Source organism: Giraffa tippelskirchi, chromosome X, assembly GCF_054371585.1.
Source record: "Giraffa tippelskirchi isolate mGirTip1 chromosome X, T2T-mGirTip1v1.2.pri, whole genome shotgun sequence".
Taxonomy (NCBI): domain Eukaryota; kingdom Metazoa; phylum Chordata; class Mammalia; order Artiodactyla; family Giraffidae; genus Giraffa; species Giraffa tippelskirchi.
The window spans coordinates 88,240,498-88,266,823 of NC_137289.1; the positions used below are offsets into that span (position 1 = coordinate 88,240,498).

General features: G+C 47.2%; 3 protein-coding genes across 10 annotated transcripts; 2 read left to right on the forward strand and 1 right to left on the reverse strand.

Moving 5' to 3' along the window:
* The first annotated feature begins 3,901 nt into the window (after positions 1–3,901).
* Positions 3,902–8,222, forward strand: IL2RG (interleukin 2 receptor subunit gamma). 5 transcript variants are annotated; one of them, XM_081566298.1, is made up of 8 exons: positions 3,902–4,015; positions 4,947–5,100; positions 5,342–5,526; positions 5,726–5,865; positions 6,252–6,414; positions 6,980–7,094; positions 7,355–7,424; positions 7,735–8,222. In XM_081566298.1, the coding sequence occupies exons 2-8, from the start codon at positions 5,039–5,041 to the stop codon at positions 7,909–7,911; spliced, it is 912 nt and encodes a 303-aa protein (XP_081422424.1). In that variant the 5' UTR covers positions 3,902–4,015; positions 4,947–5,038; the 3' UTR covers positions 7,912–8,222. The 5 variants fall into 5 exon arrangements, with proteins under 5 accessions (XP_081422424.1, XP_081422423.1, XP_081422420.1 ...); XM_081566297.1 differs by lacking the exon at positions 3,902–4,015 and adding an exon at positions 4,585–4,755; XM_081566294.1 differs by lacking the exon at positions 3,902–4,015 and adding an exon at positions 4,585–4,751.
* CXHXorf65 (chromosome X CXorf65 homolog) lies at positions 7,735–10,675 on the forward strand. The gene is made up of 6 exons (XM_081566299.1): positions 7,735–8,818; positions 8,939–9,025; positions 9,227–9,361; positions 9,692–9,760; positions 10,215–10,321; positions 10,539–10,675. Exons 1-6 carry the CDS (start codon positions 8,794–8,796, stop codon positions 10,638–10,640), a joined length of 525 nt encoding a protein of 174 aa, XP_081422425.1. The 5' UTR covers positions 7,735–8,793; the 3' UTR covers positions 10,641–10,675.
* Positions 10,676–11,095: 420 nt separating this feature from the next.
* On the reverse strand, positions 11,096–18,594 carry FOXO4 (forkhead box O4). 4 transcript variants are annotated; one of them, XR_014075948.1, is made up of 4 exons: positions 17,405–18,594; positions 13,223–13,927; positions 12,862–13,119; positions 11,096–12,535 (listed from the first exon to the last, which is right to left on the reverse strand). XR_014075948.1 is itself a non-coding variant. In XM_081566293.1 (4 exons), the coding sequence occupies exons 1-4, from the start codon at positions 17,867–17,869 to the stop codon at positions 12,528–12,530; spliced, it is 1,284 nt and encodes a 427-aa protein (XP_081422419.1). In that variant the 5' UTR covers positions 17,870–18,594; the 3' UTR covers positions 11,096–12,527. The 4 variants fall into 4 exon arrangements, 3 of the variants coding, with proteins under 3 accessions (XP_081422419.1, XP_081422418.1, XP_081422416.1); XM_081566293.1 differs by having other exon boundaries at positions 12,862–12,967; XM_081566292.1 differs by having other exon boundaries at positions 12,862–13,074.
* Between the last annotated feature and the right edge of the window lie 7,732 nt (positions 18,595–26,326).

Below are 26,326 nucleotides of genomic sequence, written 5' to 3' on the forward strand. Positions count from 1 at the left end.
GGAAGATTAGAAACTACATTTGCATGAGAAAGCATATGTTAAACCCTGAAAGGTCGGCTCTAATCCCTCAAGGTCTTTATGGCCCTTCGCTGAGGTTCTTAACCTCTTGTGTTTCACAATCCCTTTAAAATGCTGATGGAAGCTATGGCCCTTCTTCCCAGAAAAAATGCCCATAGAGATATACAAAATAGATACTTTCTAAAAAAAAAAAAAGGAGTACGTCAAGGCTGTATATTGTCACTCTGCTTATTTAACTTACATACAGAGTACATCATGAGAAACGCTGGGCTGGAAGAAGCACAAGCTGGAATCAAGATTGCCGGGAGAAATATCAATAACCTCAGATATGCAGATGACACCACCTTTATGGGAAAAAGTGAAGAAGAACTAAAGAGCTTCTTGATGAAGTGAAAGAGGAGAGTGAAAAATTTGGCTTAAAGCTCAACATTCAGAAAACTAAGATCACAGCATCCAGTCCCATCACTTCATGGCAGATAGATGGGGAAACAGTGGAAGCAGTGGCTAACTTTATTTTGGGGGGCTCCAAAATCACTGCAGATGGTGACTGCAGCCATGAAATTAAGAGAGGCTTACTCCTTGGAAGGAAAGTTATGACCAACCTAGACAGCATATTAAAAAGCAGAGACATTACTTTGTCAACAAAGGTCCGTCTAGTCAAGACTATGGGTTTTCTAGTAGTCATGAGTGGATGTGAGAGTTGGACTATAAAGAAAGCTGAGTGCCGAAGAATTGATGCTTTTGAACTGTGGTGTTGGAGAAGACTCTTGAGAGTCCCTTGGACTGCAAGGAGATCCAACTAGTCCATCCTAAAGGAGATCAGTCCTGGATATTCATTGGAAGGCCTGATGTTGAAGCTGAAACTCCAATACTTTGGCCACCTGATTCAAAAAACTGACTCATTTGAAAAGACCCTGATGCTGGGAAAGATTGAGGGCAGGAGGAGAAGGGGACGACAGAGGATGAGATGGTTGGATGGCATCACTGACTCAATGGACATGAGTTTGGGTAAACTCTGGGAATTGGTGATGGACAGGGAGGCCTGGCGTGCTGCAGTTTATGGGGTCACAAAGAGTCGGACACGACTGAGCGACTGGACTGAACTGAACTGATAGAGATTAGATACTTTGTAGGAGATTCTTAGGCCCTCTCCTGAAGTTTATTCTCATATCCTCTAAGGGTCTATGAACTCCAGGTTAAGAAGAATCCTTGCTCTATGGAGAGAGCAAGTGTCAGATGCTTTTCAGACATTGTCTCTAATCCACCCCCCTCCCCCCTCAAAAAAACCTATGAGTTAGGGATATTATTGTATCCATTTTGTGGTTGAGGAAGCTGATTTTCAGAATGGAAGTTCACTTGCCCTGTATTATAAGTCTACTGAGTAACAGTTGAGACTAGGATTTTTTTCCTCAACTCTCTCTCCCTCTCTTTTTAAGTAATGTATCATCATATTGCTATTCTTTTTTTCCTGCTTTTTTAAGTTGACCTGCATTTGATGTACAATATTATATAAGTTACAGATGTACAATATAGTGATTGACAATTTTAAAATTTATAGTTATTATAAAATATTGGCTATATTCCCCATATTGTACAATATATCCTTGTAGCTCATTTTATACAGAAGTTTGTGTCTCTTACTCCCTTACCCTATATTTCCCCTCCCCTTTCCCTCTCCCGGGATTTCCCTGGTGGCTCAGATGGTAAAGCGCCTGCCTACAGTGAGGGAGACTGGGGTTCAATCCCTGGGTTGGGAAGATCTCCTGGAGAAGGAAATGGCAACCCACTCCACTATTCTTGCCTGGAAAATCCCATGAAGAGAGGAGCCTGGTAGGCTGCAGTCCATGGGGTCACAAAGAGTCGGACACAACTGAGCGATTTCAATTTCTTTCTTTCTTTCTTCATTCCCTCTCCCAACTGGTAGCCCTTAGTTTGCTCTCTGTATCTATGAATCTGCTTCTTTTTTTGTTACATTCACTAGTTGATTGTATTTTTTTCTTTGTTTCTTTTTTGACCCTCCAACTGATAACCCCCAGTTTGCTCTCTGTATCTATGAATCTGCTTCTTTTTTTGTTACATTCACTAGTTGATTGTATTTTTTTTCTTTGTTTCTTTTTTGACCCTCCAACTGATAACCCCTAGTTTGCTGTCTGTATCTATGACTCTGCTTCTTTTTTTGTTACATTCACTAGTTGGTTGTATTTTTTTTTCTTTGTTTCTTTTTTGACCATTCCAAGCAGCTTGCAGGATCTTAGTTCCCGGACCAGACCAGGGATCAAACCTGTGCCCCCTGCAGAGGAAGTCCGGAGCCCTAACCACTGGACTGCCAGGGAATTTTCTATTGTATTTTTTAAGATTTCACATATAAATGATGTTCTACTTTTCTTGACTCTTGACATTCTTTCTATAATAGTATTGCTTTTTAGAGAAAAGATAGAGTGCTGTAATAAAAGTAACAGATGACAGTAAATCAGTTCAGTTCAGTCACTCAGCGGTGTCCAACTCGTTGCAGCCCTATGGACTGCAGCACGCCAGGCTTCCCTGTCCATCACCAACTCCCAAAGCTTGCTCAAACTCATGTCCATCAAGTTGGTGATGCCATCCAACCATCTCATCCTCTGTCATCCCCTTCTCCTGCCTTCAATCTTTTCCAGCATCAGGGTCTTTTCCCATGAGTCACTTCTTCACATCAGGTGGCCAAAGTATTGGAGTTTCAGCTTCAGCCTAAGTCCTTCCAATGAATATTCAGGACTGATTTCCTTTAGGATTGACTGATTCAATCTCAGTCAGTCAACAATAAATAGAAAATAATAAAACTAGCAAATAACAAATAAAAGTAACAATAACAAAATGCTATTGAATCAATGGGAAGACTAATTCTGGTTTAGGAGATAAAGACATATTGGAGAAGGTAACATTTGAGCTAACTCTGAGGAATTTTAACCCACAGAAAATTAACCTGGGTTAGAAAATAAGCACAGTGCCTGGCACATGTGAAAGCCTCAATAAATGTTTATTAAATAATCAATTTATGTAAATAAGAGTCTCCAGTCAGATCTGTGTTTGGGGGAAGGTACATCTGGCAACAGAATGAAGAACGGATTTGAGAGCAGGGGGCCTTCAGAAAGGGAGGCCAGTTAGTGGGTTCTAGTACTGATGGTCGGAGAAGGCAATGGCACCCCACTCCAGTACTCTCGCCTGGAAACTCCCATGGACGGAGGAGCCTGGTGGGCTGCAGTCCATGGGGTCGCTAAGAATCACACACGACTGAGCGACTTCACTTTCACTTTTCCCTTTCATGAACTGGAGAAGGAAATGGCAACCCACTCCAGGATTCTTGCCTGGAGAATCCCATGGACGGTGGAGCCTGGTGGGCTGCCGTCTATGGGGTCGCACAGAGTCGGACACGACTGAAGCGACTTAGCAGCAGCAGCAGCAGCAGTACTGATGGTGACTGCTGCTGCTGCTGCTGCTAAGTCGCTTCAGTCGTATCCAATTCTGTGTGACCCCATAGAGGGAAGCCCACCAGGCTCCCCCCTCCCTGGGATTCTCCAGGCAAGAATCCTGGAGTGGGTTGCCATTTCCTTCTCCAGTGCATGAAAGTGAAAAGTGAAAGTGAAGTCGCTCAGTCGTGTCTGACTCTTCGCGACCCCATGGACTGCAGCCCACCAGGCTCCTCCGACCATGGGATTTTCCAGGCGAGAGTACTGGAGTGGGGTCTGATGGTGACTAGAGGGAATAAAAGGCTGATTTAGCACAGTGGCTGTGGTCACAGAAAGGAGGACATGGCTGACAGACACACGACAGGAGAGCTGATTGGATTCTCGAGATGAGGGAGGTGGAGAAACTGATGATGACTTTGAGGTTTCCAGTTTGGGTGACTGAGAGGGTGATGATACCATTAAATGAGATACAGACACAGGAAGAGAAGCAGATTCAGGGCAAGATGAGGCGTTTGAAGCTAGCATTGTTGTTTCTTCATTTCCAAAATCTTCTTGTAAGTCACACCTCCTTGCCAGTCTCCACAGGGACCCAGCTCTGGAAACAGCTAAGGATGGATATTCTGATTTGGATTAGGTCAGAGGAAAGATAGCTATAGATGTGCTCATGGGAGCTAAGACTGCATTTCCTGTCCAGTCCAAGACGGTAGAACTTTGATAGCAGTTTCAGAGTAACTGAGTCAAGGAAGAAGCTTAGCATCGGATGAGGGGAGGTTCAGACCCTCCTCTCTGTGGGATGAAACAATTTAGATGAGAAGGTGATTGGGAATGGTGGTGGTAGTGAACAGATCCTTCCCAGGATCTAGGTAGTCTGAGGATTCTTGAGTCTGTGACAATATCGGATACCCAGCTTTAGTCTCTACTTAACACCACATTACAGTGGTGGTGTTATATCTACAGATTAGATTAACACCTAATCTGCTGGAGGATTTAGCCTGTGTTATAGCAGACATTCACCACACCCTCCGTAAAGCCCTGGTTTCTAAGGTTCTTTCCACCGGAAGTTATGACAGAAGGAAATGTGTGGGTGGGGAGGGGTAGTGGGTAAGGGGCCCAGGTTCCTGACACAGTCAACACCCAGGGAACGAAGAGTAAGCGCCATGTTGAAGCCACCATTGCCACTCAGATCCCTCTTATTTCTCCAGCTGCCTCTGCTGGGGGTGGGGCTGAACCCAAAGTTCCTCACGCCCAGTGGGAATGAAGACATTGGTGGGAAACCTGGGACTGGAGGAGGTTGGTGAGAAGGGAAGCTGTGGGAAGGGGTCGCACAGAATCCTGAAACCTGCCACCGGGCATTAGAAGGATGCGGGCAGAATTTAAGAGTACTGTAGGGAGGGCAAGGGAAGGGTTCCTTGCCTCACTCTGCTTCTGCTTTTGACCATCTTGTCTTCTCTTCCCCTCCCCCACTTCATTTTCTTTCCAACCTAGACTTCTTCCTGACTTCGACACCCGCTGGGACCCTCGATATTTCCACTCTGCCCCTCCCAACGGTTCAGTGTTTTGTGTTCAATGTGGAGTATATGAACTGCACTTGGAACAGCAGCTCTGAGCCCCAGCCCAACAACCTGACTCTGCATTATGGGTATGAGAAGGGGAGAGGAGGCAACCAGGGGAGGTGGGGGAGGAGGAGGAGGTGATGTGAAAGACTAGATGTGAAAAGACTGTGTGGGGACCAAGAAAGAGAGTAGCCAGCACCCTAAGCTGTTCACTATTTTCTCGTGGGGTAAGTCATAAATCAGTTTAGAGGAGCCGAGGCTGGGCAGTGGAAATCTGGAGTACCCAAGTTTACCTCATTGTTTTTCTCCATTGAAAACCTTCTCTAGGTACAGGAACAATGGTGATGATAAACTCCAGGAGTGTGGCCACTATCTATTCTATGAAGGAATCACTTCTGGCTGTTGGTTTGGAAAAAAGGAGATCCGTCTCTATGAAACATTTGTTGTCCAGCTCCAGGATCCACGGAAACACAGGAGGCAGCACAAACAGATGCTAAAACTGCAGGATCTGGGTAAGTTGGAAAGGAAGGTCAAAGGATATTGTAGGGTATTGTAGAGTATTTAAAGTGGTATTCTTTCACCATAAGTGTATGTGGCAGAAAAGAGGAGGTGGTGTTTAGAATGGGGAAGGGAGGAGGGCTCAGGGGCACTACCTTCAGGATCCTGACTTATCTGGGCCAGGGGAATGACCACACACACACACATCTCCAGTGATCCCCTGGGCTCCGGAGAACCTGACGCTTCGCAACCTGAGTGAATTCCAGCTAGAACTGAGCTGGAGCAACAGATACTTGGACCACTGTTTGGAGCACCTGGTGCAGTACCGGAGTGACCGGGACCGAAGCTGGACGGTGAGTGAATGGGGATAGCAGCCCAGGCCGAGCAAGTAGGGATAAAGGATTCAATCAGCCAATAGGAATGCTGGTCCCCAGCTCCTGCTCTCTGCCTCTCAGTTCCCCTGCCCACCTTCCACCCTCCTCCTCTGACTCCTTTCTCTCTCCTCATCTTTGAGTTTTCCTTAAGGTTTCCCTACCCATACTCTTCCCAATACCAGAAAGGCAAGTAAACAAAAGCATTCAATTCTGGTCAGTGAAGGTAGCAGTGTGACTTGAATAGTCAAGAGAGGGAGAAACTGAGAAGAACCAGAAGATGACATGAGATGGGAATGGGGGCAGCAGTTTTCATTCTCCCTTCTTCTATAGACACCCATCTTCCCCTCACTCTCTTTCTCCTCAAGGAACAATCCGTGGACCACAGACATAGCTTCTCTCTGCCTAGCGTGGATCCACAGAAACTCTACACGTTCCGTGTTCGGAGCCGTTATAACCCACTTTGCGGAAGCGCTCAGCATTGGAGTGACTGGAGCTACCCAATTCACTGGGGCAGCAATACTTCAAAAGGTAAAATGGACCTAACACATCACCCTGACCCATGAGCTGAGTACCCCAACCTTTCTAGCACCATTGTCTTTTGCCCTGCCTCCCTACCACTAAGACCCCAAACTTGGTGGCCCACCTCCCCTCACTGTTCAACTCCAACTCCCAGGAAGCAGGATTTTTCTGTGTAGTGTTGGATCAGTGTGTTGTTAGAGTAGGGGGAGTGGGTTGAGAAGGAGGCTGAGGGGGTATTCAAAGGAGATACAGAATGTGTAAGATTTCCCTGCAGTGTTCCCAGAAAGCCTGTATGGTAAAGATGGCTTTTGGAACCAGGAAAATCTAGGGTTTAAACCTGCCTCTGCCACTTCCTACCTCTTTGACCTTGGGCACATCACTCACCTCTTTGATTCTATTTCTTTGTCTGTAAAATGGACATAATAATTGCTCCCTGGCCCCTCAGGAGTCGTGAGGATTGAATACACAGATAGTGTTTAGCACAGTGTCTGGCACCAAGTTGGTGCTCTAAATGTTGGTGCGTAGTAGGGGTACTACAAATGTTAGGTCTCTTTTCCTTTCCTCTTTCTGACAGAGAATCTTGAGAATCCAGAAAATCCTTCGTTGTTTGCATTGGAAGCTGTGCTGATCCCTCTTGGCTCCATGGGATTGATTGTGAGCCTCATTTGTATATACTGCTGGCTGGAACGGTGAGAATTCCGAATCCCAGGAAAATGAGGTGGGAGAGGGCTGGGAATAATAGTAGAGGAGGGTTATTACAGGGTCTCCAAAAGTAGAGGGTGGGACAATAAGGAATCACCCAAGAGGATCACCCAAGAGGGCATGAGGATGAAAGGAAGATGCAGGCACAGGCAACACAGAATCATTTCATTCCATGTGGGAGAAGGGGGAGAAGGGTAATAAAAGAGCGTGACTGATGTGCTCCTACTCCCTTTTTCTCCCTGCTCAGGACAATGCCCCGAATTCCTACCCTCAAGAACCTAGAGGATCTGGTTACTGAATACCATGGAAACTTCTCGGTGAGAACACTGTCATACGCAGACTTCAGTGTGTCAACTGCCACCAACTGCCTGCCAGCTAGACAGAGCATGGGGGAAGGAGAGGAGGGGAGAGGGGCCTGCACTAACAGTCAGGATGTGGCTGACCATTTGAGGGATGGGCTAGACACAGAGAGACACCCAGAAGAACTGATCCTAGAGTGGTTGAGGCAGATGGAAACAGTGGTATTGGGCGGCCAGGAGTGTGTGTGTCCCTTCTGTAATCACAGTGGTTGCAGATCAGGAGAGTTCCCTTGGCACAGACCCCTGACCTGGCGATATTTGTCTTTAGGCCTGGAGTGGTGTATCTAAGGGATTGGCGGAGAGTCTGCAGCCAGACTACAGTGAACGGCTCTGCCACGTCAGTGAGATTCCCCCCAAAGGAGGGGAAGGGCCTGGGGGCTCCCCCCGCAGCCAGCACAGCCCCTACTGGGCTCCTCCATGTTATACCCTGAAACCTGAGCCCTGAGGCCCTGACAAGAACCCAGGGTCCTGGAGCCCTAAACTGTGCTAACTTGCCCTTGTCCAACCAACCTGGGTCCAATGTTCACCTTGTTGCCTGTGGCTGATTTTGAATTTTGTTCCCCCTATCACTGCCCCTTCATTCAATATCTCCTACTTGAGAATTGCCCCTTGGCCCCATCCATGTTTCTCATCTCTCCTCGTCCAGCCCTTCCTCCTCACAGTATTGCTTCTGCCGTCCCTCCCTCCCCCTTTGCATCTACTCTTCAATTGTTCCAGAAACTAATGAGAAATAAAATTTCTGTTGATAATCATCAAGGATGTCTATTGTTGGGGTGGGGAGCAAGGGAAACGTGGGATACAATGAGGGTGGGAGGCACAGTACTGAGGGCACGAAACAGAAGCCATGGGCTCCTGCCACAGTGGCAATGGCTCTACAAATTCCCTAGGAAAGAGTGCTGCTCCAGAAACAGACTTCACTCTAGGTGTCCTACACTCTTTCTGGGGGCCAGTTTAGAGTGAGATTTACCATGCTGCCCTGATTTTCTTTGGTTATTGTCATTGCCCCCATTTTCAACACATTCTTATAGACCCCACCCAGGTTCTTCTCCCCTTAGCTTTCCTCCACCTTCTGCCACACATAGCACTTCTGACCTCATAATCCCTCAGCTGCAGCCTCAGGCCCCACCCCTAGGGATGTTGGTTATCCACAACTGCCCATAGCTCTCTCCTGTCTGGCCAGTCTGGGCCTCCTCAGTCAATATAATCCATCTGCCTCTCCAGCCCCCTGATCTTATGGGCCCACTTGGCTCCCCAAGGCCTCTAGGACACCCTCCTTCTGCCATGACGTATCAAGACTCTCTTTGAAGAGTGAGAAGATCTTGAGAGCATGTTCATCTTTATCAAACATGGAGGTGAGGGGTATCACAGAGCTGGAGTCTATGTGTAGGGTTGAGGGTGTTGGAGGGGCAGCGGAGGGCACAGGGATGGTATAACTGGGGAAGGGCCACATGCCCCAAACTGTCTCTTCTCAGATAATCAGCAGTTTCTGGCCAATACTGACTGTTCTGTCCTGGTGCTGCTGGATTATGCCCGCCGTAAAGTGGGGTTGCCTAAAACAGGTGAGGAGTGTGGGGAGGGGACTCATGGCCAAGGGTCTGAAGTAGTAGGGTCATCTCAAGCCCCCGAGTTCTCCTGCTGGCAAGAAGAGAGCTCCTTGAATCCCTACAGCTTTCTTAGCCCGTTCTGGATAGGATCACTGGCCCCTTTAGCTCCTGCTCCCCTTCCTTTGCTGCCTTGATTACCCTGTGGCCTCCCTCCAGACATCATCGATATATGTGATGAAACGGGGACAATGAAGTTGTTTTATCTGATGAAGCCTCCTGGAGACTATGCCAACAAATTCCTTGCAGCTCGAAACACCTACTACATTTGTAAGGTGGAGCGTGGGCCACCAGGTAGAGACTTGGGAGCATTCCCCAGAGATAGAGCAAGGCCCCAAAGCTGGACCGTGAATCTGATCCTTCAAATAGGGCCCCCTCAACCAGATCCAAATTGACTGTCTCTAGTCAAGCCTAAGAAAGAGCATTGCCTCTGTGACAGTGGTTAAGTTAGCACATTCTGTGCCCCCAAACCCCACCCCGACCTGGCTGAGGGATGGACCCGAGGGGAGGAAACAAGTTATACCAGCCCAAGGTAGGATTGAGTATTATGGTCCTGAAATTTTGGGCTTTGGAAGGGAGAGGCTGGGTGATGGGGCTGGGGGTATTGCACTACTGTATTCACAGGAACTAGATATGAGAATGCCTACAAAGCATTTGTGCCCCTCCTGAAGAACCCAGAACCCGAGCTTGTTGGTAAGCATCATGATGGAGGAAGGAGGAACGTGGAGGGTCCTGGGCTAAGCTGGGTGATTGAGAATATAGGCTGGGGCTGGTGTAGTCTGTCAGGTAGAATCACAGGATCTAGAGTCTAGGTCCACTTCAGGAATGGTGCTTGGCTCAAACCAGGTGGAGTGTGCATGTCTCACTCACCCCTCCTCGCCATTTCTCAGCCATCTTCTCAGTACATCTCCCTATCCCCACCACCTCATTCCCATCTTTCCCTTCATCTTTTGCTTTTGGAATCTTGGTGTCCTGATTCCCACTGAAAAGAGTAAAGCTTAGGCATCTTCGGGTTACTCCTCAGCCTAGCTTTAGGCCTGGTTACTCCAAGTGATCCTGTGAATGATGGAAGGGGCAGGATGGGTAGAGAAGGTCTCTAGTCCTCAGAGGTGTGTGTGTGTGGGGGGTGACTTTCCCTGGTTCCTAGATGCCTTGCGTACACAATGTGACGTCATGGAGAGGAGTCGAGTGAAAACGCTTAGAATCCAAGAAGCCAAGAAATTCATTCCAATTGAATCCTCCGTGACCTTCCCAGTAAGCCTTACCAAACATGATCTGTCCCAGCAGCCTCCTTTCCCCACCTGTCTACCGAAAGGTCCTCTGCCCCGGTTCTCTGGGATGAATTTCCTTTCCAAATCCAACATTTGTGCCCAAGACCTGCCTCTCACCTCTTTGGTTCTGCCTTTGGCCCTAATTTGTAGAAAACTTCTCTGCAGGGGCCTTTTTACTTACTGACCCTGTCCTCTTCCAGTCCAAATCATCAGGACGATCAGATGAAGAGGGAACCACTCGCAGGCCTCTGGTCTTGAAGACCAGAGTGGACTTTGTCATTAGGAGGGAAAAACATCACTAACAAAATAAAGTGACCAAGTGAGAGCTGCAATGAAATCACTGGCATTTAACGTGAGGTTCCTTTTTTCAAGAAAGACTTCTCCCAATATCGACACCAAGGCTTAAATCTGCCCCAGGCATTATGGAGGCTCTCAGGGTCCGTAGGAGCAGGAGAGGGCAGGGGCAAGCACATGGGTGGGGGGTGAGGAAAGGCAGTGAAGTGTAGTACAATAAGCCTTTGAGGGACAGAGTAGGGGGTGGGGTCTTTCCCAACCAGACGACCTCCCCTTGGGAGGCCTATCACAGCCTGCCTACTCCTGCTGGGGTTAGGTGATGGGATGGGCATCTTCCCTCCCCCACCATACTCCACCAAGTCCCCAGCTGAAATTCCCCTGCCCCCCACCAGTCTGCCTCTGGGCAGTCCCTATCCCCCCTCTTTCGTTATCCGCAGGGAACAGAGAGGCAGCAGAAACCAGAGCTGGTTATAGGCATTTATTGAATTAATTCATTTATTGATTTGACACACTTCCCCACTCCAATCTAGCACACGAAACAATCTGGGTAGGCCAGGCGCTGACACAGGAAATGATGGGAACCCACAGCAGGGGCAGGGGGAGGGGACAATGCAAAGAGGACTGGGGGAGGGACTGCTTTGGGGGCTAGGGTGGAGAATGAGCCCCAGATGGCCTTCCCTAGCAGGTGCTAGTAAACCTGATCTACATTCTCCTCCATCCCTGCTCATTTCCCAGACCCTCAGCCAAGCTCCCCAGCTCCCCCTTCCCCGTTCTGCCCCTCCCCCTGCCTGCCACCACACACACTTCCCCATAACCCCTGCAGTCAGGCAAGGGGAAGAAGGGCAGGGACAGCTGTCTGGGGCCTGGAACAGGGAGGTCTCTGTGCCTAACTTTACCACCCTAAATCCTTCCCTCCTTCTCTTCTCCCCCCTCCCACCCCCTCCCCAGGCCACAAACTCATTCCAGGCCCTCAACTGCACTCTCCCACCGTAGCACTAACCCACAGCAGGTCATGAGAGAGTGTGGCTGCACCCCAACACCACACACTCCCAGGCACAAGGTGACAGGATGAAGGCACCTGGCTTGGCTTTTCTGCAGGGAAATTTCAAGCTAGTTCAGTGCAGACAATGTTCTAGACCTGGTCCTTACGGGAGCTCTTCCCCTTGCCCCCTGCTCTCTGCAGGCCTAGGGTTCTCTCCCCTGTCTCCCCCGTGTTTCCAGGAATAATATCTGTAGTGTTTGCATCAGGTGACTATGGCAAAGCCTTCCAAAAAGAAAAAAGCATTCTCCCCATCACTAACACCTTGCCACTGTTAAACATCTCTCTATTACGTGTTTATATTTCTTTAAAGGTTTACAAAAAGCCTTTCTGTTATCTGTAGTCTTCCAAGGGTGAGTTGGCTTGGTGAGCCACAGCCACTCCAGGCTCCATACCTTGGCCCTTCCAGATCCCTGTTACACCCCCAATCCCACACCGCTGGCCCAAGGGGCCACTGCATAAAAATCTCAGGCTCAATCCAGCCTGGACCAGCTCAGATAAGACTCTACAAAAAATCCTGCTCCCAAAGGCAGGGGTAAGGCCACTGGTGACTTCACATTTCCAACAGTATTGCCCGCCCATGCTACAAAATCTATGGGGTGGGAATGCGTGGAGGGGGAGCTGAGGATGGCTCCCTAATTGGCACAGTGAGAATAAACCCTCTCCCCTTCCCCTCCCCTCTCCCTCCCCACCCCCCAGCTATATCTTTATAATTTTCTCAGTACCCAGGTGAGCAGACCCTACTCTAGCTCTAAAGCAGGGTCCCAAATTCCCTGGGAGGGGTCAAGGGTAAAGAGTGGATATGGGCACGCCTGGTTCTGTGTCTGAAGCAGGGAATGAAGCTTCCGGCCACGGCTCAGGGATCTGTGGGAAGAAAAAATGGAGGACAAGGTCAGAGGCTCATCTAGGGGCATGACAACTTTCCATCAGCAAGAACCACATTAAGAAAAACAGAGACAGCCCCTCCCCCACCTCTCCCATGCTTCCGTGTAGCAGTGAGCGCTGCTGAGGGGCCTTGGAGGTCCCATCTGGAAACTATGCCACTCTGATGGGATGTCCTCCCTCTAATTCCCTGGGACCTCCAGCTACCCCTTGTTCTCAATCTCCCCCTTGCTAGATCACAGGACTAGCTGGACACCTAGGAGCAGGAATAAGTTGTGAGATGCTGCCATGATTAAGGTGGGCCATACCTGGCTCAAAGTTGAAGTCCAGCCCTTCGTCCCCATCCATGAGGTCATTGATGATGTTATCCATGTCACACTCCAGGTTCTCCATGTATATGTCGAGATCAAGATCCTGAGGCATTCGGTCTTGGCTTGGAGCTTCAGTAGGAGGTGTGAGCACAGGAGCCCCCAGGGGCTTGGGGACTGGAGCCCCCGCCATGACTGGAGGTGGTGCTGGTGCTATCATCGGGAGGGTGGGAACCAGACCGCTGGGGCCTGCAGCCTCTAGGGGTTTAGGACACAGGCCACCCCCCGTGCCTAGCTTACTGGAGGAAGGTATCCCCCCCAGCAGCAGAAGTGTTGGAGCCTGGGACAAAATGGGATCTACCTGGGTCATGAGGACATCGGCAGGAGGTGGTGGCGTATCAGAGGTGAGCAGAGCCTCCAAAGACTGGGAGCTTGAGAAGCACCCTTCTCCTGCTGACAGGGGCCCCTCTGCTGGGCTGAAGAGAGAGGTGCTGTAGGTGTGTAAGGGGCCCGGAACCCCAGGATGCTGCAAAGAGAAGCCAGAGAGGCTGCTCCGAGACAGCAGCGAGTGGGGAGATGTGAGATTGAGCCCATCTAACAGCTCCAGATCTTCTTTCAGGGTGGGAGGGACACCCCCTGCATAGCCACTGGCTGAGGCCGGCATTTCCTCTTCTGCCAGCACCTCAGGCTCCGGCTCCCTGGGGGAGGGCCGGGTGCTGACAGTGCTGGCATTCGAACTGCTTCGTGGACGGAAGGTGCTCCATGTATCGGCTTCCTCTCGGTTTCGAGAGCAGGGGCTGCCTGACCACTTGGCAAAGTGGCCAGCAGGGCTCCTTGGAGTGGCACCTTCACGTGGAGCCGGCAGCACAGCTGGTTTCTTCTTGGGGGTTTTGCTGCGGCCCCGGAGCAGCCTGCTGCTGCTATCCATGGAGGCTGCCCGGCGGCGGGGTGCCTTGCCGCTCTTGCCTCCCTCCGGATTCAGCATCCACCAGGAGCTCTTGCCAGTAGCTTCGTTGTGAACCTTGATGAACTTGCTATGCAGGGATAGGTTGTGGCGGATCGAATTCTGGAGGGGGCAGAGGCAACAAGAAAGGAAGGTCGGTGGTTGGCAGTCCAGTCAAAAAGGACCCTGGGGCGCAGCCTGGGGTGGGGGGCGATCCTGGAGATGCAAAGCTAGTCAAATTCGAGGGGAAAACAGGCAACAGTAGGGGTGGGGGGGTGGCAGGAGAGGAGACCACATACAATTCCCACCTGAAGACAAGCTGCTTGGCCAGACCTCTCTGCACAGAGGTCGGGGAGACAACCAGAGCTTCGACCTATTCACAGGGCACTGCACCCCCTTCCCCCCTGAAAAGCTCACTGCCCTCTACCCGACCCAAGTCTCTGGGGGCTGCCTGGGGCTTGTGAGCATTGGGAAGATGCACTCCGAGTTCATCAAGAACTAGGCTCCAGTGGGAAAGAGCATTCCACAGCTCCACCCCTTTCCTCGAGTGCAAGCTTGGGTGGAGTTTACAGGACATTGGCACAACAGCAGCCCAGGACAGACCCACCCTGTCCTGAGTCGGTCCTCTGAACAGGCTGAGGGGCTGGAACCTCAGCCTGGCTGGTGTTCCACTCCACACAGGGCATTTGGGCCCTGGCACTCTACAGGATTTGCAGATTCCTTTTTTTTTTTTTTCTGATTTCCCCCCATTCCTTGACACACACCCTCAACTACATTCGGGCCAGGCTTCTCCCTGTGCCTCAAATACACCAGGCCCATCTCTCCCTCCCTCCTTGTCTGGAGAGGGAGCTCCCCTCTCTCAATTCTACTAGCTTGTCAAGATCAACCTTCAGTCGTTTTGCTTTCCTAAAGTGGTTGCTTGACTTCTGCAGCCAGATTTCTTGTTCAGTATTGTTCATCTGTTCCACACAAGTTTTCCCCAAATCTATATTATGTTGTTTATCATTTCAAGTCATTTGTATTATCAGTTGTAAATGCCAGGACATGTTGTCCAGGTAGGTAGCCCTCCTGTAGTGGCCCCCTCAGAGCACCAAGCTCCCAGTATGTAATCAATATTTGTTGCCTGATTGACAGGTGGCCCTTGGGTGAAGAATGGTGAATCTCCCCTTGAAGCTCCATCAGCTTTTGAGTGCCTTGGGTACTAGAAGCTCTGTTTTTCCTTCCTCCCTTGCTGCTGATATTCTGCTAGAGATAAGTTTTTTTCCCAGGGGCCCAGGGAGCTGAAACTGGCAGCTTCTTGAACCCCTAGAGCAGCTTATTTCTACTGGCTGCTCTAGGCTAGTTGCACCATCCTTTCGTATCCACAGGGCCTCCCCCCAACCCACCGCAGGACCACCATCACCACCACCACCCCACCCCACCCCCGCCTCTCAGGAACCTCCCTTCTCTTTCTTACCTCCTTTTCCCCACTTCTCCTCAGGAATTTCTGCATAGGAACTCTAAACTTAGGGGCATTTGACCTCCCACATGAAGCTCTTTAGTGTTTAGAAACTTGGGAAGAGCCCAGAAGGCCTTGGAGCAGCTAGGAGGCTGAGGCTATGGACAGTCAGAAATCACTTCATGTGTTTCAGCCAGATGCTGTAGATAAGGAGAGCCTTTGCCTGGGAAAATATTCTTAAGTGGCCTCTTGCTCTAGGGCTCTCTAGCAAAGAACTCCTTGTCTCCCTGGGACCCTGCAGTAACAGCACTCCAACTACTCTGGCCACATTAATGTTTTGGGTTCCTTCAGGGAATCACACTTGTCCATCCAGCCTGGGCTCTTAGTAACGGAGAGCCACAGTTACTTCTGGCACTATGATTTCCACCCCCTCCCCACTCCCCTCTGCTTTTCCAACTTCTAACTCTGGGTCTACTGAGAAGGCTCATTCCCTTCCCAATACTCAGTACCCATGAGTACCATTTGCTCATCCCCTCTTCTTTAGCCCTTGGAACTACTAACTCCTACAGCCTCCTACCTGGAGAGGTTGGCTCCCTAGAAGCTACCGCTTTTTACCTCTTGGAAGGAGGGCACCTGCTGGTTGCTCCCCAAGCCACCTAAATTAAGCCTTCTTGTTCTAAGTGAGTGCCGCCCCCTGGTGGGGTGGTGGTAACCTTGGCATATCACCAGGGAAGCCAGCTCAGGCTTGGGGGTAGGGAGTGAGGGGTGAGAGCCTTGCAGGCTCCAGAATCGGCCTGATTTGGCTTTGCCATCATTCCATGGCAGCGTGGATTAGCAGATAGAGCATATGATTTATAGTTAGTCCTGAGTTCAAGTCCTCATTCTATCGATTTTGGCAAGTTTCCCAACCATTCTATACCTTAGTTTCCTAATACGTAACACGTGGAATCTCAGAACTGCTGTGAAGATTAAAATTTTTAACTACTTTGTAAATGAAAAAAACCCAATATGAGTGTTAAATTCTAAGGAGGGACTACACTCCCACAGCATAACTAACAACTCATGATTATTTCTTCTACCCTGGAAAATGAACCTAAGGGAAAAGAAAAACAGCTGTGCAGGCTGGGTCCAAGGAGGGGAGCTCTTTATGAGCTGCGACTGTGGCGTGGCAGTCTACCCAGAAATAGTGCCAAGGGTCTCAGTCAGCTGTCTTGCTTTCTTTCTGCCCAACCCCAAGGGATACTGCAGACTCAATCCCTCGATCTCTTATACCTAGAAGAAGACCCTCTGCTCACTCAACCTTTCGTATTTCCTTGCACGCTGGTCTCACCACCTACTGGAGTACAAGGCGTCAGTAGGAGTTGGAGCTCCCTAACTTTGTGAGTCCCATATTTCTCAGGACAAGCTTTCAGAACATCTAGTGCAATCCCTCCTCGCACTTTCCCCATGGGAAGCCAAGGGAACCCCCAACCTTGTGTTCTAAACTCAGAGCCCTATTTTTTTCCATGAATATTCCTCAACAGCAAATGAAAACTTCCCGCCACAACTTGGATAGCCCCTGACTAGGGAGAGTTTCTCAGCATTATATAGGGTAAACTGAGGCAGCCCTTCCTTTTTTTTTTTTTTTCTCTTAGTGCATCAGATCCACTTCCTTCCCACGGGGGTCTCACTCTTTACCTTTTGCCACTTCATTCCATCTTCTTGGGTAGCAGAATCCTAGAACAGTACTTCTACCCTGAGGTACTGGGAGGCAAGCAGGGAATCCAAGTAATCCCATAGGAATGGGAGAAAAGGTGTTGGGGTGGGAGGTGGGGGAGGAGGGAAGGCTAGGTTCCTGCGGGGAATCCACACAGTTCCGCTGTACATAGGATAAAGACTTCTCTGTGGGGGTAAGTGTTTTGGGCAGCCCAAGCCAAAGTGCTGGGAGTGTTGAGCAGTGAGCAGAGAATTCAGTTTTCTCCAGGGCAAGGACAATGTCTTATTCATTGTGATCCTTCAGCGTCAAGCACCTATCAGCATATACTATGTCCTAAGTAAACGCTTGTCTAATTGACCGCGGAAGGTGGACCTCTGGGGTAGGGGTGTAAAAGGGGAGGCAGAGCAGAAGTAAGGAGACCGGTGGGAACCAGGAGCAGACAGGTATTGAGGGGGATCATAGTTACCTTCCATCCTGCTGAGCTGTTGCTGTCACCCTTGTCCTTGAAGTAGGGCACCGTGCGGACCATCCACTCATAGATCTGGGCCAGTGTCAGTCGCTTCTCCGGGGCGCTTTCAATGGCCTGGCTGATGAGTTCTGCATATGACTGATTTCCCCAGGCATTCCGGCGGGAGCCTCCCTTCCGAGGACCTGTTACAGCCCCCAGGATCCCGGGCTGGGGACCCCCTGCGGAGTCTGGGAGCCTGGAGGGCAACAGGGTCGGCTGGGTGCGCCCGTCCGAGCGCCCCTCCGGGTGTACCTTCTCTCCCAGACCTGACTCCACCTCGGACGGCTCAGACGGCTCGGGAGCGAGCTCTGGTCGGGGAAGGGGCCAGGTGCAGGAGCGGGGACGGCTCTGGGGTTCGAAGTCGGGATCGAGGTCTACGATCGCGGCAGCCTCTCTGGCTGAATTCTCATTTACTGGATCCATACGTGAAGTTGGACCTCCGCCGCTCAGTGTTCAGAGGAGCCTGCCACAGTCCCTAGCGATGCCTCCCCTCAGGGGGGAAGCAACGAGGGCCAGGGGGCACATTCCTGCCAGTCCTCAGAAAGTCTCGAACTTCCCCTCACCCCTGGATGCTTGCTCCTAAGCTGTCCCTTGCACACAGTTCTCCGTTTCTTCTCTGCTACAGGCTGCAACCTCGGAGCTCTTTCTGAGACACCACCTGTAACCTCCGCCTAGCGAAGGCACTTTTCTCCTAACCTCTCAGCTTCCTGCTCTTTTAAACCTGAGGCTCCGTATCCCCTCACAAATCTTTCTCCCATCACAGAACGCCTCTTTAGCCGCAGTTCCCTCCCCCTTTTAAGTTGCTGCCCCCCGGACACTCCTCCTGAATTTCCTCCACCCGGATCACTGCCCTCCCCCACGCCCCGCTCCCTCGCGTCACTTGCCCCTCCCCTGACTCTCTCTCCCCCCGCCTTTTCCCTCCCCCCGCTCTTTATCGGGTCCAGGTCTCCGCGGCCCCAGCCTCTTGAATTCCCGCACCAATCCCCCTATCAAACCCCCCACCCCCCGCCCCCCGGGTTTCCCTTTTGTTTTGCTCCAAGCAGCGGCCCCCGCCTGACGTCTCTGTTTACCACTCGCCAGGGCAGCCATCTGCGCACGCGCCTGGAGAGCGGGTTGGGAAACCGAGTTCTCTAGTCGTGCCACCCTGGTCGGCGTGGGGACTACATCTCCCGTCCTACTTCGCGGTCAGCCCGATCAGGGTGGCAGGAGAGCGGCGTGGCAGGATATAGAGAGGGGGAACATTAATTATTATTATTAGAGGTGGTCTCGGACTTTTTCTTTTCTTTAAAAATCATTTTCCTCCCCCCTCCCCTTCTTCCACCCTCCCTAGTGATTCGGCATCGCTAGATGAGCGTGTGGAGAGATGCTAGACCATTCCCTCTTTCCGTCAGAAGAGGGCAAAAGGAAAAAAAAAAAATGCGGTCTCTGCAAGAAGCAGAAAACCGAAAAGCAAGAAGCAAAGAACTAACGAGGAAATAGAGTTGTTTTAGTGTTGAGGAGTTGGTCAGAGGCGGTTGCTGACCAATCAGTTTTCTCCACTGACTCTTCTGGCCTCTCCTCAAATATTGATATTCTCCAGGTTCCCATCTTCGGCGGCTTCACTTCTCATTCAACAGGTTCCAAATAGAACTCATCATCTGTTCCTGCACCCACACCCCTATCCTCTGGATACTCTTATCTCTGAATTTGGTTAATGGTTGTCCTAATGTACCCAGTCTCCTAAGCTAGACTTACCCTTCATCTTTTCATCTCCCTAACCTCCCACATCCAAATCCCAGTTCAAGAGCTTATTTATCAGTGGATTAAATTGCAGTATCGCCTTAAAGCAGACCTCCTACCATGAAGTTTTTCCCAACTGCTGTTTATGTTCTTTGCTGCAAACAAAATAACTTTTCTAAGAAACGCTCCTGGTAATAACAACTAAAATTTATGGAGCACTTATTATGTGCCAGACGCTGTGCTGATTGCTTTATGTACATTAGCTCCTTTACTCCTCAAATCATCCCTGAGGTAGATACCCCTGTGATACCCATTTTACAGATGAGGACACTAATGCTCAGAGATTTAGTGACTTGCCCAAAGTCACACAGTTAGCAGGCAGGAGAATTGAGATATCACTTATATGTGATCTTAGCATTTCCCTGCTTAAAACTTCCTTTGATTTTCCCTATTCCCTATGTGATAAATTTCAAACTCCTTGGCAAGGCATACAGGGCTCTTCAGATTCAGGCTACCTTTCCTGCTTCCTCTTTCACTGGGCACGTTAAGTTCCAACCAGTCCAAGTTTTGCACTGCTTCCTGGAAATATCATACATACCCTTTTATACCTTTCCCTCCTCATCCTGGGATGTCTTCCTTCTCATTATCCCTTCCCCAAGTCTCTTATTCTGGAAAACTCCTATTCAGCCTTCCTAGTCTCCCTCAGGTACAACTAGTTCTCCCTTTTCTGGGAGCATTCCCAAGCATTTTGTGCAGGCTTATGTTATACAGCATAAACCATATTATATTGTAATTACTTGCTTTGGGTTATCTCATCCACTAAACTGTGAACTCCTTGAAGGCAAAAACAAGTTTTATGTATCTCTGCGACCCCACACAGCAGACATTCAATAAACGTTGGTCGAATGAATGAGATCAGGAATCGAATGACATTGCACTCGTACATTTGAGAACGTTTTAATAAATGTATCGTATTTATTTACACCTGGCCATGTCCCATTTTTCCTTAGAAAGAAAGTTCCTAGGGATAGGGACTATAATGTAACTTATCTGTATAGTGCCTAGCATTACACAATTGGCAGTGTGGCTTGATACATGCACTGTGATGACTAGTCCTACCTCCCATCAAGGTTGTAGAGCCATACAACCCAGAATTTTTCAGAGGCCACAGCACATTGGACCTTCAAAGTGATATTAGTCTGCTCATGGTAACATAACCATTTGGTTCTACACATTTCTGCCTTCTTTTACTCCAACATGCATTTGTCATGCAGAGGGTAAACAGAAGACAGTGTATTCCCACCTGAGGTCCAGACTAGAGAGATAGGAGACAGTTGCTCACAATGACTGCCCACATTTCCTGTCTATGCCTGGAGTATTTGGTAAGGGCTCCACAAACAGTGAATTTGGTAGAAGGGGGATCCTTTTGGGCACTAGGTCACAAGGAGCTCTCTTCTAACTGAAACAGCTGTGGTGGCAGACCATGCAGAGCTGCTGAGACAGGGAAATGGCAAGGTGGGGCAGGCACTTGTCCTGGCTTGAGTTATATCTTGCATTGTCTCCCTTTGTGCATTTGTTTGAAAAGGTCCACCTCTCCACCAACTCATGTCCATCACCTTAAATTTCAAATTCAAATCTCAAAACTTACATGCTCTTGGAAACTTTCCCTAACTAACCCAAACTGACAGATCACTCAACAACTCTGCATCTCCCAAGCCTCTATGAACTCTGTTTGTATTCTTTCATTTTGTGCTAGTGGTTACATGGCTCTTCATTTCATGAGGGCATATTCTCTCCCCAACTAGAGTACAAATTCTGCTATCAATCCACAAATGTTTATTGACTGTTAAGATGAGGGTATACCTTGGGACTCTGGACAGATAAAAATGACCATAAACCATAGGACCAGATGCTTTAGGAGGGTGAGCTGAAGGATCGATGGAATGGTAAGAGCACTGAGACTTTAAACCATGCATATAGAGATGTCAGAGTTATGTACTTTATTACTGTTGCAGTGTTGGAATACACAGTAGTCAAGAAAGAGAGTTAACAAGGTAACCTTGGAAAATAGAAGAGACATCTTTCAGGAAAGAGGACCAACACAGATGCAAGCTACTATATGCAGGATGGATAAACCACAAGGACCTACTGCATAGCACAGGGAACAATATTTAATATCCTGTGATAAACCATAATAGAAAATAATATGAAAAAAATAGACACATGTATAACTGAGTCAGTTTGCTGTACTGCAGAAATTAAACACAACATTGTAAGTCAACTATACTTCAATAAAACAAAAAAAAGAGGACCAACAGCAGGTCCCCAGAAAACTGGTGTAGTCATAAACTATGAACAGAAATATTGCAGGATATGGGTGAGGAAGGCCTTTTTCCCAGTTGCAAGCTCAAAATTGATGATCTCAACTGGCTCCCCTTTACCCACTTGTTTTTTCCCTCTGACTGTCAAAGGGTTTGGCTCTCTTGCCTCTTTCACCGCCACCACCCACTCTTCTACCTGGGTGCCACCCCCGCAAGCCTGCTGCCAAACCGGCTTTATTCATCTGACTTGAGATAGACATTTTCTCACTTCTTTCTTACCATACCCAGCTTTGAAAAAAAAAACCCTCCTATCTAAGGTTTGCACGGGATTTTTGCTATTAACTATAGAGAAAGATGCAGGGGTTAACAAAAATAACGAGAAAGCTCAAAGAATCTCAACTTGTCCCCAGCCTTCACGGACGAGTATGGAACATACATGTTTTTGTAACCCTCTTCCCTAAGTCCTTCTTTATGTGTTTCTGTGAAAGATTTCATGTTCTTCTCTTAGAAGCCAGCAACACACTCCCAACCCTGTCGTTGTTTTTAAAAATCTTTTTAGTTAATAAACATTTCGTAAGAGCCTACATTTCCAGACACCAGGCTACGTGCTTTTGCATAAAGTACACCCCAGACTAAAATCCTAAGATTTAGCCCCAAGTAGACTTCAGTTGGCACTACTATTAAGACTGAGGCAGCTTTCAGTCCTTTCCAAACCCTGGAAGTCAGTCTGATGTAGTGAGCAGAGCTCTAGATTGAGTTGGGAGATTGAGTCCTCATTGTAGTTCTGTCACAAACTAGTTAAATAATGATAATAATTGCACTACTATTAAAAGTAACATTTACTGAATTTTAGGGTTTTTTTTTTTTTACATTTATTTATTTGGCTTCATTGGCTCTTAGTTGTGGCAAGAGGGCTTAGTTGCCCTGAGGCATGTGAAATCTTAGTTCCCTGACCAGGGATGGAACCTTCACCCCCTGCACTGAAAGGCAGATTCTTAATCACTGGACCACCAGGCAAGTCCCTATTGAGTTTTTATTATGTATTAGGCACAGTGCTAAGTGCTTTACAAGGATTATCTGGTTTAATCCACAGAATAAGCATGTAAATGAAATACCATTACTATCTTCATTTTACAGAGGAAAATGAGTCTTAGAGAGGGTAAAGGGACCTACTTAAGATCCAGAGTTACTAAGTGAGAGAGCAGAGATGCAAATCCGGGCCATCTGACTCCAGAGCCTGCACAAATCAATTCAACTCTTTGGCTTTGTTTTTTTCTTTTGCAAAATGGGAATTTTGTATTAGGTGATCTCTAAAATCTCTCCTAGGTCTAAAATACTATTTTCTGTGGTGCTTAAGATGGGTACAAGACTCCAGATTGACCTTTTGGCTTTAGACTGCCCTGAGCCTACATTTCACACCCACACAAATTCTGTCCTGGTTCCCTGCAGGAATAAGGTCCACAAAGCTTCATCTATCAGTATTCTGGCTCTTTGAACTGATCTTTGAGCTTTCTTATTAACCAGTCCTGTAGGCCTCTATGGTTCCAACCTTCAAATGTCATGACATTTACTAGGCTTATTATCAGAAGAGTGTCCAAAACACAAAAAGATGCTTGTATTTTATTTTTTTAAATTTTTAACTTTTTTATTTTTATTTTTTTCTTTGGCTGCACCTCACAGCATGTGGAACTTCCCCAACCAGGGATTGAACCCGAGCCCTCTGCAGTGGAAGTGTAGAGTCTTAACCACTGGACAGCCAGGGAAGCCCCAAGATGCTTGCATTTTAAAATTTTATGAAAAGAGCTAGATGTGATACTTTATATGTTATATGCTCATAATTTTGTTTAAAATTTTTTGAGAAAAAATAGGAAGAAATGTTTAAAAGCGTTAACAGTGTTTTTTTTTTCTTTTTTCTTTCTTGTATTTTTCCAATTTTCTTTGTGTATAACTCTTAAACTAAGGGAACTGCTTTATGTTTTGCTCTTTCTGTAAGGAATTTGAGGCACTTTACCAGAAAAAAACAGTACAAATGTCATCAGATTATAGAACTAGATCATCAGAGGCATGTAGAGGATGAAGCAGCTAGTGTGCAATGACTGAACATTAAATTAATCTCCTGAGCTGCCTAGGGGAACAGGGAAGACACAGTAAATTACACAATTCTTGTTATCAGAATGAAAGACACGTGGCCATTCCTCAAGAGAGATAGAGATTTTCGTCACTAAATTCTTTTTTCCCTCACTTGAAAAGACAGCGCTCCAGCAAACAAAATTTTTTGAAAAAAATAAAAAAATTGTAACCCTATTGCCCTCATACAATTTTCAGCTTTGCCTTTTAAAATTTTATGAAAACTTTTTTCAAGTTTCCCATCCTTGTCCACAGACACAAATAATTTTACATGGCAGCAGTTAGACTCCATGTACCATATTGTGTTGTTGCTTTTTTCAATGAACGTATCATAAACACGTTTTCATATTTAGTCTTCCGGAACTACAATTTTTAACAGCTACATAATGGTTCATCGCTGGCACTAAATTCCATAAGAAATTTCTCATATGGGATTTACCATAAGGGACAATGTCCTCAGTAACAGTTTTGTAATGTACACAGAAGAGATTTTCATATTACTTTCTTGTAACTGTCCTGGCTAAAAGCCAAGGGTATAACATTAAAGCATTTCTGCAGGGGCCGAGCTAATATGGTTCAGGCATGTAACCTTCTGGTGCTCTAACTTGATCTGAGGACACAACTTAAAATGCCACCTAAAGGAGTGGATGGATAGAATGTCCCTTACAATATATTCCATAAATATCTCTTCTCACAGTCAGGCTTTTGACAGGACCTCAGAAGCTGGCTATACTTATTCTCTGATGAAGGCTAGAAGTGTTGGTATGCTCTGTTGTTGACTGAGGCAGGATCCACATGTTTTGGAAGCCAAATGAACAAGTGGTTGGGTGACACGTAAACGTTCTGGCTTGAAAGTTGAGAAGCTTGACCAGCTTTGTTGCCTGCATGGAAGTTTACCTTACATCACCATGCAGGTAGGGTACAGGTGAAGTCAGATTTTTCTTAGGAAGCAGCTTTTGGAACTGAGTTCCACACCATAGAGGAGGTATTCTTGATCTGAACAATTTTCAAGGCCTGTAACCAGTCAGGCGGCCTGGGCATAAGAAGGAAAGTCTCATAGATATTCCAATGGACCCTCTGCTTTCAGGAACTGAGGGATCCCCTGTGTCCGCCAGTATGAATCAGCTGCAGAATGGGGTTTTATATTGACCAATTGAATCTTGGAGACTGTCACCAAGGACAATTGAAATTTTTTACATAAATCATGTTGAACTGTTATTTCTGGCACTAATTGTGTACCAGAGCCCATTGCCTCTTAAGAACTACATCTAATCTGTAGTAATATTATGTCAGCAGCATAAAGGTGGATTCATTTTTTATTTAAATTTTTTATTGTATTAACATTACAGCCACAAGACAAAAAAAAATTTTTTTAATAGAGAAATAGAAGAAAATAATTTCCCACAAACTCACCATCTTAACACAACTATCATTAGAATTTTGAGTACTTCTCTTATTTTTTTCAACACCATATTTTTACATATTTATATTCATGTTATGTATATAAATTTGTGTCCTTTTAAAAAATTTTACTTATTTGGCTGCAGCGGGTCTGGGTCTTAGTTGCGGAGTACTGACCTAGTTGCCCCGAGGTATGTGAAATCTTAGATCCCCCATAGCATGTGGGACCTTAGTTTCCTTGACCAGGGATTGAACCCATGTCTCCTGCACTGTGAGGCATATTCTTAACCACTGGCCACCAGGGAAGTCCCTGTGTCCTGTTTTAATATTTGCAGTTGCACAAGTAATACATGAGTACATTTTTCTTTAAAAATTTAGAACATTACAGAAAAATCTAAAAATTCCTTTGGTCCCTTATCTCACTCACCTTTCCTCCCTCCTTGAAGTTAACACTGTCATGGGTTTGATATGTACTCTTCCAGACGTTTTAAAAAATACTCTTACATAGGAAGAATGTAATATTGTTTTGTGTGCAATGAATAATTACATTCAGCAATTTTTTTTCACATGAAAATGTTTTTGAGATCTAGCCTTATTGATATCTCTAGTTCATTCCCTTCAACTGCTGTATTGTATTCCATTTAATGAATATGCCACATTTCATTTAACCATTCCATAAGGGAGAATTCTTATCTTTGTGTGTGTGTGTGTGTGTGTGTGTGTGCGTGCGTGGTAAGAAGGTTAATAATTTTGCTAAATTGCCTCAGTTTCCCCAGTGTCACTCTGCACTGAGCATATTAATGCAAAGAGACAAACTGAAATTAAAAAAAAAAATAAGTCACTTTAGGAACACTCCTACACTGTTGGTGGGAATGTAAACTGATACAGTCACTATGGAGAACAATATGAAGATTTCTTTAAAAACTGAAAATAGAACTACCAGATGATCCAGCAGTCCCACTCCTGGGCATATATCTGGAGAAAACCATTATTTGAAAAAAATACATTCTCCCCAATGTTTACTTCAGCATTATTTACAGTAGCCAGGACACTGAAGTAACCTAAATGTTCATCAACAGAAGAATGGATAAAGAAGATATGGCAAATATATACAATAGAATGTTGTGCTGTGCTGTGCTTAGTCGCGCAGCTTACTCTGCCATAAAAAAGAATGAAATAATGCCATTTTCAGCAAAATGGATGGACCTAGAGATGGTCATACAGAGTAAAGTAAGTCAGGCAGAGAAGGGCAAATATCATATGATATCGCTTGTTTGTGGAGTCTAAAAAAAGGCTACAAATGAACTTACCT

Coding starts and splice junctions, on each gene's coding strand:
- IL2RG (XM_081566294.1), top strand. CDS start 4,619: ATGTTGAAGCCACCATTGCCACTCAGATCCCTCTTATTTCTCCAGCTG. Junction 7,095..7,354: donor ATATACTGCTGGCTGGAACG/GTGAGAATTCCG, acceptor CTCCCTGCTCAG/GACAATGCCCCGAATTCCTA. Junction 7,425..7,734: donor AATACCATGGAAACTTCTCG/GTGAGAACACTG, acceptor ATTTGTCTTTAG/GCCTGGAGTGGTGTATCTAA.
- CXHXorf65 (XM_081566299.1), top strand. CDS start 8,794: ATGTTCATCTTTATCAAACATGGAG. Junction 8,819..8,938: donor CATCTTTATCAAACATGGAG/GTGAGGGGTATC, acceptor GTCTCTTCTCAG/ATAATCAGCAGTTTCTGGCC. Junction 9,026..9,226: donor AGTGGGGTTGCCTAAAACAG/GTGAGGAGTGTG, acceptor GCCTCCCTCCAG/ACATCATCGATATATGTGAT.
- FOXO4 (XM_081566290.1), bottom strand. CDS start 17,869: ATGGATCCAGTAAATGAGAATTCAGCCAGAGAGGCTGCCGCGATCGTA. Junction 13,928..17,404: donor ACAGCTCAGCAGGATGGAAG/GTAACTATGATC, acceptor TGCCCCCTCCAG/AATTCGATCCGCCACAACCT.